Genomic DNA, 15,729 nt, shown 5'->3' on the forward strand with positions numbered 1-15,729 from the left:
CCGAATCAAATGCAATGATGCTCAGGCCCTGCTCTTGGCTTGTCAACCTGTCTGCGCACCTTCTCGCCAGCAAGCCTCAAATGCAACTGTTCACTCTCGCTGCTCACTCACTTCGCACCCGCACCCTAATCACACATTCCTGTCACATATACCAGTCAAATCATATTTAGATTATTATTCCAAAATATTTGTCTACATATCACCAGCTCCTTCTATTGACACCAAAACAAAATATACTCTATCACCAATGTCAGATTCATTTTGACACTCTGTTTGTGTTGAAGATTATACCGTCGTCGAAATGGTGTAGTATCTGTTGAGATGGGGTTAAGCTTTTAACTTCTTGCAAGATATCATAGGCCTATATTATACTTAGAGGCCACTACTATAAGAGGAATTCAAAGTTTATTTGATGAAAATCGGTTTTGAAATGGCTGACACATCCCAAAAACAATGTAAAACGAAGCGAACCTAATAGAAGGTGGGTTCCACCTATTAGGAAATCTTCGTTTTGGATATCTCAGCCATTTCATAACCAATTTTTACAAAACAAACTTTTGACTTCCTCTTAGAATAACATGTTTTATTCATATTTCGTACAAGATATTCTCATTATCTCAAAAATCTTCATAAAAGATATTGGAAACCTGAAGCCCCATCTCAACTGACACTGTAACAACCCTTAAAGGCATTATTTGAAGATGAGACAAAAACCCAGCTTTAGTGCTTCTAAACAATTCTAAAATGTGAGTCAGGGATTACGACCAACGTGAAACAATAGTAATAGTTAACAATAGTTATAATAACACTGTTTCTGCAGACTAAAAAAGTTACGGGTTATTGAGAAAAATAGTGATATCTCTTTATTCTATATAGGCTGTATTGAGAAATCTTTATATGGTATAGAATGTTTTGTGATACAACTGACCTATACATATTTATGCATTAAATGTGATATCTCGACAAATTTTTGTATTATGTGGCAAAAACAAGCATTAAAAACGAATGTATATCACTCAATGTGCTCAGTAACTTCAATCGTGCTGTAATATCGTGCGTCGGCCAAAAGGGCAGAGGGTGCGCAGGTTTTATACTCTGTTGGTGGAATACCGTATTTGTGTATACTGAGTATATCTCTGTTTGTGTGTGTATGCGTGTGTTTTGTGTGTGCGAGAGTGGTATCAATTTTGTTCAAACATATACTATTATAGTCATGTAGTAAGATAACCAGCAAACTGGTGCCGATAAGATAAAAGCAGGAAGAAAGGATTGACTGTATATTGGTCTAGGTTCTAGACATCAAGTTGGAACGTGACAAATGGAGGGGGGAGTATCCCGTCTTACACCGTTACCCTTCACCTCTCCCTCCATGTTGACTTTAGAATACTTTTTACATTGTCAGATTTCAAGATATTTTGCTAAAGTGTGCTCCAGACCGTTGAAATCCAATTCTTTCACAAAAGATCTCTGATGTGTGCGTGTGTGTGTGTGTGTGTGGAGCGGGTGTATCCATCTCCAAGATCCTCCCCTTGCTTGGTCCTCCTCCATAGACAAAGTATACTCTTAATATCAGGGACTGACAATCATTTTTCGAACATTCCATAAAAGTTGTGCTTTAGATCTTTTCATAATTCAAGAAATGGAAAGGTTCCTTAGTGAGTGTGTGTATGTGTGTGTGTGGGGGGGGGGTGGGGTGGGGGGTGGGAGGGGGGTAGCCCTCCAAAACTTTCCCCCGTTCGGTACACCTTCATAGACGTACGTAGAACACATTGACGACGCACACGCGGAACAGAAGGTGACAGATACCTACAGATATTTTAAATTTCTGACATTATAGATGGAAACAATTTCCAAATATTCTATTCAAAGTGTGCATCAGATAGTTGGATTTCAATTCTGAACATCCAAAATCTCCCTTTTTGGGATAGGGGTGGGAGATTCTCCTGCACCCCCATCGGTCGCTCCGCTCCCACAGTGCTCGCACATTATCTTTTCAGTCCCTCCACTCCAGTCCCCCCCCCCCCCCCCAACCCCGGCGATCCTGAAACGCATCCGCGCCCGTGATAATAAATGCAATATGGACCTTCCTATAATAGCCGTCGTGCACGCTAAACTGCATCGTATTGTCGGTGATTGTTCTTCCTGTTTTCTATACGCATGATAACATCATGCCCATCGGTCTTGTTTCGAAGGGAGAGCTGGATCCCAGCCCGTGCAAAGGGACTTCACCTGGAAGATCCAATCTACTGTAGTTTATCTCACTTTGAAGCTCAAGCACTTCCCTCAAGTCTGTTTGACCCGACACTATCGGGTAAGATGAAGAACTGTAAGACGTTTCTGAAGTGGGGCTATGCCTGTATGATCGCTAAATTTGTGTGCGTAATGTTGAGCACGGGCGTCATAAAGTCTTTCGGCATATTCATTCCGCACCTTGTCGCACAACTCGGGTCTACCAATGCCGTGGTTGGACTGATTTGCGGTCTCCCAGAATCACTCGGAAGTCTCCTAGGTAATTCAGTTCAATTTTATATGACTTTATCTTCGTGCATATTAAACTTGGGCAAGTTTTCAGGTAACTCTATCATGTGAACGAACAAACTAACTAAACATAATAGATGTAAACAAATGTTTGCGTATAGATAATGTTACCTGTATACAGATAGATACTACGTATGTGGGCCTAAGAGGGAATGCGTTTGCAAAGTTTTGTTTTTGTTCTTGTTTGTTTTTGTTTGTTTTCTTCTTTTTTTTGGGGGGGGGGGAGGGGGTCATAGTTTTATATATGTGCGTGTGAAAAAAGATATTTCCAGGAATTAGAGATTGTCAATAGTCGATGATCTACAATTACTTTTAATCTTAAAAATTCCTTGAGCATAATTTAATACAACAGTTTTCAATGATAACTCTGCACACAGTAAAGTCTATTCATCATCGTATGACATATGCATTTTCTTTTCCGTTAATGTTTCTTTGGTTTTGCATTGTCCCAATCTTATCATTTTTATCCGGGTTTTTTTTTTAGTATAAATAGCACTAATGCGCTTAGAAACACTTTCATAAAGTGCCATATAAATGTAATTATCATTATTAGTATGTCATTATTGAGAGATGAACCTTAAACAAAAATTGAATAATAATTAGAATGGCCTAAAAAGGATGGTATGCTTTTGGTTGAGACGGATATTCTTTCAAGTGATGATTATAAACCATTTATGAAATTAAACAGCATAATTCAAAGAGGAATTCATAGTTTACTTTATGAAAATTGGTTTTGGAAAGGCTGAGATATCCAGAAACAAAGTAAAACAAGGTAGCCCTTATAAATGGTGAGGTGATCTTTAATTAGGATCTCTTAATTTTTGGATAGCTTAGCCATTTCAAAACCAATTTTCATAAACTAAACCTTGAATTCGTCTTAGAATATTGCATGCTATCTAATGTTTCATGAGAGGTTTCCATTATCTCACAAAAACGTTGGAGAAATGAAACCCCATCTCAACTAAATCTATAGGGCCTACCATCCCTTTAGTCAATTTTATAGCATAAAATATGGATTCATACCACAGTATATTTAGATGGTTGTTCATATATTCTTCTTCATCTATTTGTATATGGCATTGTATGACAAAGGGGAGGTCGTTGGTTGTTCATATTGACTGTGAGTTATATTGCGAGATATCACTGCTCACAGTGCATTATACAGTTTCACCAATCAACCGTAAATAATCAAACAGGCGGTGAAAACATATACTGTACTCTCTGTCAATGGAGCATCCATCTCGCCCTATATACTAGTATAAAAACTGCGAATCGATGACTTCACAGCCTATACTGTGTCTTGTACAATATTACACACGTTATATACAGGGCCTCCTCACACTTTCCTCACACGCACATGCTTGTACGTGTGCAAGCATTGAATCAAATTGAATTCAATTCAGATCAGTGTATTATTTTCATTAAATTCGCGAGTGGGCTGGGCCTAGAACATCAAGTAAAACTACAGGGCTCGTGGACACATTTCGTCGGCATTTTCACGAACCGACGCTATTTCGTTTTTGAGCGAAAATGCAGTTCTGAGAAAATCGCGTTTAAAGATCTCACAAGTTTTAGACAACGTTTTCAATGACTTTTCCTGTCTTGTGTGTGAAAATTTTGACAGGGTGATGAGAGTGGAAGTTGTTCTTCCTATCCATAGTGTAATTTTAGTGTGAATTCAAAAAATTTACGATATTTCTGTCTTCAAACTCACTGCGCCGGTTCGTAAATCCATCGTTTCTTGCGCGCACCATAGGTTATGTACTTAAGCGCGGGTCTCACGAACCGACGTAAGTTGTATTACGCCGGTTCGTGAGACCCGCGCTGTAGGGCCTGTACAATAGGTAACGTGCAATACGCGTGTATTTACGAACCGTCGCTATTTCATTTTCGTATGTGTTTACATACAAATACTATTAGGGCTATACCTGCTTATCAACAATAACCTTATTAATTGAAATTAATTGTCATTATACCTGCTTATCAACAATAACCTTATTAATTGAAATTAATTGTCATGTAATGATTGTTGTGATGATTACAATACATTTAGTGATAATTAAGATGATAATACAAGTTAGCCAGTTTCTCTTAATTGTTCTAAAAAGAGTGTTGTCATTGTTTTCATCTTCATTTAGTACACGCATGTATTGTTATTATAGCTGTGGTTGATCGTTCCAAAGATTTCTTTGCCCCCCCTTTTTTTGTGGATATATTATTATTTAACACTTTTGCATTTGGACATCTATCATTTGGTAATACATGTATTCGGTATACTGTGTTTCATATTTTTTACTTTTTACTGTTTTTTTTTTTTACTTAATTAACTTACTTTTTCATTTTTTCACATTATTTTTAATTCAAATTCAGTTCACTTCTTTCATAATAATTATGAATGTTTGTTCTAAGATGAAGGATACCGCTAAATCTTGGGAAAAAGACGTGCCAGTCAATAATAATTACTTGTATTTACTCATCTTTCATACTCATGCACGCACTCTGTTATTTCTTTCTCTGAAATAATATATTAATTTCTTTATTTCTTATTATTCCACATATTTGTGACATTTACTTTGTCACAATTTTTATCAGTGTCATTATTGTCATTTGGCTCGCATGCAAATTCACTCATAATTCCTCATTTTCCATCTTTCTCTTTCCTGCTCAACAGATTCTATGATAGCTGCACCTGATCATATAAAAACATAAACTCATCCTGCATGCACTCTTCGAAACTGATAAACTCCTAAAAATACATGAATATCGACACTATCAGAATTTCAAGCTTCATTTTAAATATATAATAATGGTCATGTTTTATTATGCCTTTTGCAGCAATATATTGAAGAGGTACATTATGTAATCGAAGAAACATAGGTCCTCAATAGAATATCAAATTTGAATTATTCAGAGATGAGTAATGACAATGGGAAGGATAACAATTGTGGAAGAGCTCCATAAATCAATACATATCTAATGGCAAATGGAGATGGAATCAAGATTCAAGAATATGTGTAATTCAAGTTCATTATCATATCAGTTCTTGTGTGTTCACAAAAAGAGGAACACAGTTCGAACATGCACACCAAATCTTACATCGTACATTTACATCTATAGAGTGCGGACGGAACATATACAAGAGAAAGAATAACATTCTCAAATTAATATATCAAGCATAACTACATGTATGTATATGACCACACAAAGATGTTGCTGCATATGCATGAAGCTTGAGAGTGCTGCAACACCCATATGCTCAGATAAAAACTTGTATACTACATACAAAAGAGAAGAGGTACTGCATGTACATGTAGTTACACTATTCACAGGACAGTAGAGAAAAAGCATGAGAGAGAGAGGGAAATGGGTGTCTAAAATAGGTCGATGTAAGGAGTGCCAAGCCAATTAAGTCTCTAATAGAAGTCATACATATATAAGGAAACAAATTAATCACAACATAAATGATCATGCTCATGTTAACCAATAATTAGCATCTAAAAATGTGTGTAGAAAGCCCATAATATCAGCCTTTCGCCCCGAAGGCTTGTTACATATGAGAAAAGAGAAATTTTGGCCGACCCCCCCCCCCCTCCCTGTGAATCCTTAATCCACCAGTACTATAAACACATTCTGAGGATGTGTTTTAGTACATGTACTAGCAAATTCACAAGAGGGTTGGGGAAATTCAGCCAAAATTGTGTGTGGCTAAAATAATTAAAAAGAAAGGTCATCAGCAAAACTACGGGGTGGATGCAGACGAATTTTCATGTGATGACTAAAAAATATGCAGCTAAAGGAAAAAAAAAAAGACGGCGGAGAGGGGCCAAGGCTAATTTGACTCCCCCCACCAAAAAAACAAACAAACAAACACCACTGTTTTACAGCACCTTTAAAGGACTCTTAATTTTTTGTTTGTTAAAAACAAACGTCTCGAAGTAAAGAATTCCATATTGTAGGCGAAATGTAGACCGATACAGTGTATAAAGTGTACATCCCAAGCTATTAAAGAAAAAAAAAACAGATTATGAATATCATTTAAAGTAAGAATTTCAGTGTGCTTAATCATCTTTAGTTGAGTTGCAAATGACATGTACATATTTAATAAGAGCAGTAAACTTCGAAGCGCCCCCAAGCCCTTCTATACTTAATTATTCATGTGTAAAGGTAGCGCCAGGGCACTCCGGTGGTCTAGTGGTTATGACGCTGGTCTAGTAATCCAGAGGTCGTGGTTCGAATCCTGCTTGGGCTGCCTGTGATTTTTTTTTTTCACAGCAGCCTACAAACTGCACACTGCAGTTGCGTGCGTTACTACAGATGGAGACAAATGAATAATCTATTATTTTAATATACAATGTTTGACATCCTTATTGCAATCACTTTCTTTAATTGTAAATTTAGAGACATAATGAATTATTATTAAAAGAAATCAAATTTCTGTATTCTGTTATGAGTTTGCATGGGAACATACACGTATCATAATTTACAATTTTAGTTAGATAAAGAACATCTTATAACAGAACTGTCTAGTGATGGTTGAATAATTATGTCAATTTGTTATAAGTCCTATCATTTACATGGAGTGCATGTTCCCATGTTTATAAGAATCATACGTGACACATTCAAAGTGGGTTGAAGACAACAAAATAATAAATAAAAGAATAAAGGAGAATAGAACTTAATCTGATTACAGCATCATCTAAATATTGCCAATGTGCACTTAGAAATCTATCAAGATTTATCACAAGGTTATGATTACCACACAAAACCTTCAAGATTTATTATCATGAAATACATACCAATGAACACTTAAAAAAATCTAACATTCCATATCCACATGAAGCTTTCCTTGATATAAATGTCTCTCTGTAGTGTTATTAAAGTGTAGCAAAATTGTAATTACGACATCACAGAATGGAATGCCTTGTTTTCACCTTCAATCTTAGGATCTCCTTTCATGTTTCCACTTTACAATCACATTTCACTGTAGATATACCGTCCTTATGTTGTCGCCCTTCATCCCAATTTCTCCCTTCTATCCTATCTGTAGATTGTCTTCTTTCCTAAGCCATTGTATTCACATTCCTTGATGATCAGCACGATGCTGTACTTTTTTCTTCTTCTCTGAAACAGTCCAGCTCTTCGCTACTGCATGGCATCAGTCATCTGAAAGAAAAGACAGAAATTAAGAACTTTCAATTAAAATCAAACATCATGATACAAGATACAACTTTCATTTTGAGAAAAAGAAATCAGCCAACTAAACTGTAGTTGAAATTATTTTGCTCTATTTATATTAAACATAAAACAAAACGGTATACAGGATCAAAGAATGTCAAAAAATACTGCTGTTTTTGATGCATATTCAAATTGTCTCGCCTTTTACATATTTTAATGATGCAAGATCTTATGTCTAGCACTTAGTAAGTCTCATGTAGAATTTAAATTATTATTCACATGAATAAATCTGCATGTCCTTGTAAACAAGGCATTGCTTTGAAAAAGCTGAATATTACTAATTGCATTTGGGAAAGAGTCTACGACAATCAAACTTGTTTATTATCAGAGACTTTAACATCTTAATTAGACCTAGACTCTACATTACCATTGTATTCACATCCGTTGGTGATGTACACGACCCTGTACTTTTCCTTTTCTTTTCTGAGACAGTCCAGTTCTTCGCTACTACATGGCACCAGTCATCTGAAAGAAAAGAAAGAAATTAAGAACTTTTGATTAAAATCAAACATCATGGCACAAGATACAACTTTAATTTTGAGAAGAAGAAAAAAAATCAGCCAACAAAACTGAAGTTGAAATTATTTTGCTCTATTTATATTAAACATAAAACAAAATGGTAGGCCTATGCAGGATCAAAGAATGTCAAAAAATGCTGCTGTTCGTATTTGATGCATATTCAAATTGTCTCTTCATTTACACATTTTACTGATGCAAGATATTATGTTTAGCACTTGGTATGTCTCATGTAGAAATTGAATTATCATTCACATGAATATAAATCTACATGTATTTGTAAACAAGGCATTGTATTGAATTAGCTGAATGTACCTGCATTTGGGAAACAGTCTATGACAATCAAACCTGTTTCTTATCAGAGACTGTAACATCTTAATTAGACCTAGACTCTACATTATCATTCAGCTTTTAAAGGTATTAACCATTCACCTATAAAACACTGGCATTGTCATGTGCATCATATTTCTTTGATACTGCACATATTTTCATGAAGTCTGCACAAGAATGCAAATGAAACACGTCTGCCGTTTGGTATTTATGAGAAAAAAAAATCACTAACCCGGAAGTCCTTGGCCTTAGGAATAACACGTGGCGAGTTAGTAGGAATTGACGTTAAAATAGAATAAGAATAGATCTACTAAATAGGCCTTTGCCTCATGAATGTCTGGTCTAATTATAGACTAAGTGAAGTCTAGACCTTTCACTTTTAAGTTACCAGTGGTTCACAAAATTTATATTATAGATCTAGACTACATCTAGATCTAGACATCTAATACTATTAGATCTTGGCAACTTTTGTCTTTGTGACACGAAATTAACACGTCACGGATGATATTGCGGCGATATCCAACAGGATGACAGTACCACTATTACTGACTCAGAAAGTTGACATAGATAACTAACATCAACTTGTTAACGTACGTTAGAGATGGCACCATATACAATAACCGGTGACACTGACACTGACAGATCTAACGACTACGTTTAGACTAACGTTAAAGAGTTAGACTCGCCATCTCAGTAAGTCGGCCAAAGACAAAGTCAATACAGGGCTAAGTCAGTGTTACTGTTATGTTAGGCCTAACAAATGTTAACGGTTACTCGGTTAGGTTAGGTTTACCAGGACTCAAGAGTCCTGGTTAAATCAGTCGAGGGACATTTCTTAGAAGTCCTTCGATTCCAAGAATAAAAAGGGTGAAAGAACAAAGGGAAAAAAGGAAAGAAGAAAGGACAAAAGATTATGTATGGATGCTGTGGAAATCGACAGCGCTACTGTATCACTATCAATCACGCGTGAATATGTAAACGCCATTTGGTTGGGCCGCATTCACAAGTTTTAGGGGAAAAAAGCCCCACCGCTGTGCTTCAAAGGTACTCCACTCGAACTAACGTTAGACATAATGTCACATATCTACACACAGTACGGTACTAGGGCTGAATTCACAAGTATACTATAACACTGCACTGTACAGGAAAGCCACCTAACCTGTAGAGTACTACTCGTAGTGTTTAGGTAGTATCACTAGACCACATACTGTCATAGATGACATCTACACCAACGCTGCACACTGGCACTGGTCCGATGGTCCCTGACCAGGAAAAATCACTGTTGGACACTGACCAGTAACTTTTTCAGGAATGGACAAGTAAAAATTGGGGGAAAAAATGGGTGGACTCTACCTACTATTACCACTAGTCTAGATGTAGATCTAGAGCTAGACTATAGACTCTGTGTTAATTTGACTTGGTCTTAGACTTCAGCTGATCTTAGTTTTGGTAACTGGCATTACAAGTAAAGTCTTAACTTAGACTTAATAGTTAAACTTGAAAGTTAAAGTCTAACATGTCTAACTTTATTCTTTACTCTTCCTTTGAGTTTTACTTTTAGACTTTTTACTTTTTTTTTTAGTTTAGTAGGCCTACTTTGTCAATCTCATGATTTCATTTTCAACTCAAGTCAAGGCATAGCCATGAGTGTCTTCGAGACTTTGACATCTTGCATGTCTTGCACACAGACGTTACGACTACAGTACTCAGTAGTCTCAGAAGTAACGACATAAGTTGAAAAGAAACTATAAATAATATGATTTGGGATCTAATTTGAAATTGGATGGCGTTTACAGACTAGGCTTCAATAAGCATCACGCGATTGAATACATGGGACTACACGCTACCGCAATTAATGGTTATGGTAGTCCAACTGAAACTGTTATTTTGAGCATGATTTTAATAGGATTATAGCTTACCATTCACTTCACTCGTGGACAGTGGGCTGGCTTAGGTCGTCATTCATCTTTCAGATGGTTTGGTTCTCACTCTGAGATCTGGATTAGGGCCAAAACCTAATTCTAGGCCAGTAAGTTGAACAAAGCTCAAAATAATGCAACTGCGACGGTTCGTAAAACCCGCATTGCTCTTCACCCTAGCAATTCGGGTTTCACGAACCGGCGTATATCTTTACTGCGTCGGTTCGTGAAACCCCTTTTTCTCAATTTCTCGATATTTCGAGTACCGTCGTTTTCTTCTTTCTTTGATAAAATTAAGAATAATTGATTTTGTGATCTAAAATTTTGGGATTTGGTAGAGTTTTGAAAGCACTTTCATTTGGTACCAATATCTCGATTTTGAAAATTTTGACCAAAATCGAAATAGCGTCGGTTCGTGAAAACGCCGACGATTTCTTCTTGTCCAGCACAATTGACAAAATGTATAGAATTTCATAAAATCCTCACTTTGTTCTAACGCACAAAATATAATGTCCAATTTCACCCATTGCTTTGTAAATTGTGTTAAAAAGAAAAGATATAGTTTGCATTATATTTGATTTAGTAAAATAAACAAGCCTTCAGTGTTCTTCAAAAGTGAAGAAGCACACATTGCATGCATGTCCGACACAGGTTTGTGAATGTGTGTTTGTGTGTGCATTCCTATACAATCACTTCATTCTGTATGGTATATGTCATAAAATGCCCTTTTACCAGACCAGTGTCGTGCAATTTTATAGCTCAACTAATGTTTAAAAAAAAAATCATGAAACAAATGCTTGTTTCTAACTATCAGTGACCTAACCTACAATATTCCACCAAATGTATTGTTTTATTTGGAGCATTTTGAATGTTGTTGCTCTTTCTTATAGTGTATTCAGACTAACCTGCAAATAGAAGGTTTTTACCTTTACCATGGGCGTCTGGTTGCTTCACACAGCCGTTACCTGGCGCACCTTTCGGTGCAGATGCATATGAACGTGGAGTTTCCCTATGTCTTACTCCCTCTCATGCAATTATCTTCTGTTTTTGCCATTCCCCTTTTTCATTGTCTTTATTGTTTTGTTTTCTGAAATAGTTTGTTGTTTTCTTGTAGCTATGTATAATGATACCCACCCACCTGGCTTCTGTGCTCACTCGAATCAGTTAAAGACATTATGTCATTCATTACTATAAAATATTCACTCATTATTATGTATTTTTTCTGAGACAAACTAATATAACTGATCTGCTAGATGGCGGTATATGCATACGTTCAAAGTAGCATTGATCTATTTAGGTGATCTATTTATTAAAAAAAAAATGCGGACTGAAGTGCAAAATGCATCATTCAGCATTTGCAGCCCACTTAACTTGCACAGTTCTAACGCAAGGTACTCGTCAGTCATTTGACCTTGCAAGGAGTCACACCTAATCATCGTCTTCGGTTCGGTTCACCCTGCTGACTTGCAGGTCGGTGACCTGATCACCGCTTTTCATCAGGCACAGAAAGTACCTTGTTCAAGTCAACGAACCGATCTTGAACAAGATGAATCCTCTCATCCTGCTCAATATCAATGATCAAAAGCTCTCCTCCAAGTGAGACAATCACTTTTCACTGTAGATATTTAGTGATTAATTTCAGAAAATTCCTGAAAAATTTAGTACTCATTCAAACAAGTTGTAGGCAGGGAATCTGACTCCGACTTTTGAAGGTTAAAAAAGGAGTGCCCTTTAAAAAAGGAGTGTCCTTGGGTTATCAATTTGGCAGAGATTAATGTCATTATCCCCAGCTTCGCAGGTGCCGCGTTATGCACTTTTATGCGGTGAAAACCCTATCTCTCAGGATATCCGCTTGTTCGTCATGTTGAACGACAGAAGTACATGTATTAACCATGTCATGACTCTTTCTTGTCTATAGGGTTCATTACTATAGTGTTATTCCAATGTGAAATAACCCTACAGTCTGCTGTTGACGACAGCACTCTCTCACGACTCGAGGACAGGTCATTCTATTGCTTTCATTTGTGTAATAAGAGTGCAGGGTGAAAAGGGGCAAGGGTGGTGGCGAAATAGCTTTATATTTAAGGTTTATCACGGCTGGCGCCAAGTTTTCAAGAGCGGAGGGGGGCAGTTTATATTTCTGGTGCCACTTCCGGGTTTCATCAGTTAACAAGCAAAACATTTCCCGGGTTTCTTCAGCTGACAAGCAAAAAAAAACAAAACAAAACAAAACAAAACACACACACATACACACACAACAACAACAACAACAACAACAAAACCTTTCTGATATCACTCCCGGCTTTCTTCAGAAAAGGAAAACAAACGAATCGCTCTGGGTCCCACTTCCGGAGTAAAAAAAAGGGGGCGGGGTGCCTTCCGGTTCCGCCAGCCCAGTTTACTATATGGCCGAGGTAATTATTACGTTCCATGCTTCGTGTATCATACTGAGATGTTCCAATGACGATTGTCTTCAGGATTGCAAACAAGTGGAGTGAGCGAGCTGGAAAAAGGCAGGAAAAGAAAAAATGCCCACGGCCTTTAAACATATTCCATATAAAACATGGTAAATGTATTATATGAAACGATCAACACGTTGAGTCAACGATGATTAAAAATTACTGTTTTGAATGTATGAAATTAGTACAGTGTACTATACTATTTTATTGGTGCTTGTACTTTCATTCAACAAAGACACTCAGAATATACATCTGGGAACATTTTGGAGAATGCTATGAGGAAAATCTCAAATACAATGTTTATTCTAAAGAAATATAGGCATTTTCTATGTAAAACGAATTTGAAATATACGTAAGGTATTGCTGGATTTTACACACCCATCATCGGTAGTTTGTGGATTATGATGATAATCAGAGAAGGGGGAAATAATCATTACACATTTTGTTTAGTTCTTTGGGGAAGTTATGAGGAAAGGTTATGGGTCACCATGATATACTGGTAAAAGGAATGTCCTTGTTGTCTTCGATTTTGTTCTTCCCGACAGCGCCCTTTCTATCATACCTCGTCAAGCGGACTTCCCCTCGAAAGGCGGCGTTCCTTGGTGCCATCTCCTGCAGCGTCGGACTGGTCTCGGCATCTTTTTCAAAGAGCGCGGTGGCTCTAGGTTTCTCCATGTCCTTCCTCGGTGAGCATGTACTGATTCTAAGCTACTGCATCATCTTTAAGGATTTGATCATACCACGTTAACTAGAGCACTCATGGAACTGCACAATCATACTGCAACGCAGATCATGACTGTGGTAATTGAACGCCCAGTTTGTTTTGTTTCTTTTTATCTAGATTATTTCTATCTACGACTTTCTTCATTATGTAGTAGAGAGGAATTTGTGCACGATATCCAACAAACGAGATCATGGCATTGTTAACGGGTCCCTGCTTTCATTTCTCGATTCCCAGGTATAGGAAACAACATTTTGATTATATGCACCATACTCGGCATCAACGAACACTTTCCGGTCAGGTTCGGAGTGATCAACACACTTGCAATCATGGGTTCACCAGTCGGTGCTTTCTTGCTACCAGTCGTGTCCGAGAAGTTGTTCGAATACTACGGACTGTGGGGAACCATCTTTATCCTGGCTTCCCTCTACATGAACACCTTTGCCTGCGCCGCGACTCTCAGGCCCCTGACAAAATCTTCAGCTCCTGAGAAACTTGTCGATTTCAAGCAATTGCCCACTTCGGAATCCAACCACAGAGAAGTTCAAAACTGTCCCACAGAGGACATCGGATATAACGGTGTACCACCCAAGAAAGATCGACGGCGCAACTTCTTAGCTAGGTATAGTACCTACCTCTGCCAAGCAACAAACCTGTCAGTCTTGCATCGATCACCGCTCTTCTCGCTGTTTGTCATATCAAACTTCTTCCTGATGGCTGTTTGGGCTGGATGGACGCTATTTCTTGTTCCTCATGCAGAGTACTTAGGAATATCTCAATCCAACGGATCGTATCTAGCGATGATCGGCGGAATGGGTGGGTTTTTCGGACTTGCCATATCTTCGTCCCTGCTCTATTTCAAGCCGAACAGTGGGGTCGATGCTGCCGCTGTCTCCGGCCTCGTTGGTTCCGTGGTGTTCTTTTTTGATTACATTAACAGCAGTTTCCCCTTTCAGGCCGTGCATGCTTTCATCATCGGCTTCATCCTCTACAGCCAGTGTGCCTTAATCGTCGTAGGTGTCAAGTATGCTGTTCCACCAGAAGACTTCAACATGGGGCTTGGTCTCACATTAGTCGCATATGGAGCCGGGACCCTGACAGGAAGTTTTGTCACAGGTGAATTACTCATTCTATACACTACTGACACATCGCTAATGTTGATAGTACGTTATGGAGTTTGTTCGTTTATTGAAGTCGGACGCTTATTTTGTTTACTTTTCATTATTTTTTGAGAGAATGTATACTGTACACTTTCGCTTGAAAAAGTTTTGAATATTTGACAAAATTAAGTTACTACGTACACACAGTCACAGTCTCCATCCTGTAAAGTAGATGGTAAGACGTTAAGCTTGCAAACAAAGAATTATTAGCGGGCAATTTGCATGTAAGTTGAAAGGATGACAGAGTTTCGGCCAATCAGCGACTTCCAGAAACAAATTTTATCTAAATTCCACAGCCCTTTACATCACACGTTACTCATCGAGTCCTAATTGTTACCTCCATATTTCAAACAAGTCAAGAAAAGCTAGCTTGCCAGTTATGATTCTTTCTTAACTCGTCTGGCCAGATGGAAACTCATTACTCTGTTTACTCTTTCCATTTCACCTCAGGTCTCCTCTTCGATGTTACGTCTGACTATCGTCTGGCATTCGTCGTGTTTGGCATAGCAGAGCTGCTGATGTTCTTCTGCTACTTCACCTATGCCCTCCTCACCAGATTCTCCGCTAAATACAAAATTTATAATCACATCGTCCTACAAACTTCCTAAGATATACCATTCTGCCTAAAGTGCCGTATAGGGCCGCAAAGAAATTTATCGCTCTTAGAATATTTCAATTCCAATTCAATAATTATTGTACTCTCCATCCAACAAAGCAAAAACATAATACAAAGTATCCATTCGGGAAATTACAGGTACATTGTTTAACAATTTCAATGAAGTATAAGCCACAGACTATAATGCAAAGTATGATATATGGATATGCAAAATGAGAGAAACATTGCATACTTT

At 37.6% G+C, this 15,729-nt stretch overlaps 1 protein-coding gene across 1 annotated transcript; it reads left to right on the plus strand.

Annotated features, from left to right (window-relative positions):
• Positions 1 to 12,998: 12,998 nt before the first annotated feature.
• On the plus strand, positions 12,999 to 15,486 carry LOC139730961 (monocarboxylate transporter 12-like). The gene is made up of 4 exons (XM_071641842.1): positions 12,999 to 13,032; positions 13,543 to 13,683; positions 13,956 to 14,834; positions 15,329 to 15,486. The coding sequence occupies exons 1-4, from the start codon at positions 12,999 to 13,001 to the stop codon at positions 15,484 to 15,486; spliced, it is 1,212 nt and encodes a 403-aa protein (XP_071497943.1).
• Positions 15,487 to 15,729: the final 243 nt, after the last annotated feature.

Source organism: Diadema antillarum, unplaced genomic scaffold (genome assembly GCF_040938485.1).
Source record: "Diadema antillarum isolate AM-2024a unplaced genomic scaffold, OU_Dant_1.0 seq00000345_RagTag, whole genome shotgun sequence".
Classification (NCBI taxonomy): Eukaryota; Metazoa; Echinodermata; class Echinoidea; order Diadematoida; family Diadematidae; genus Diadema; species Diadema antillarum.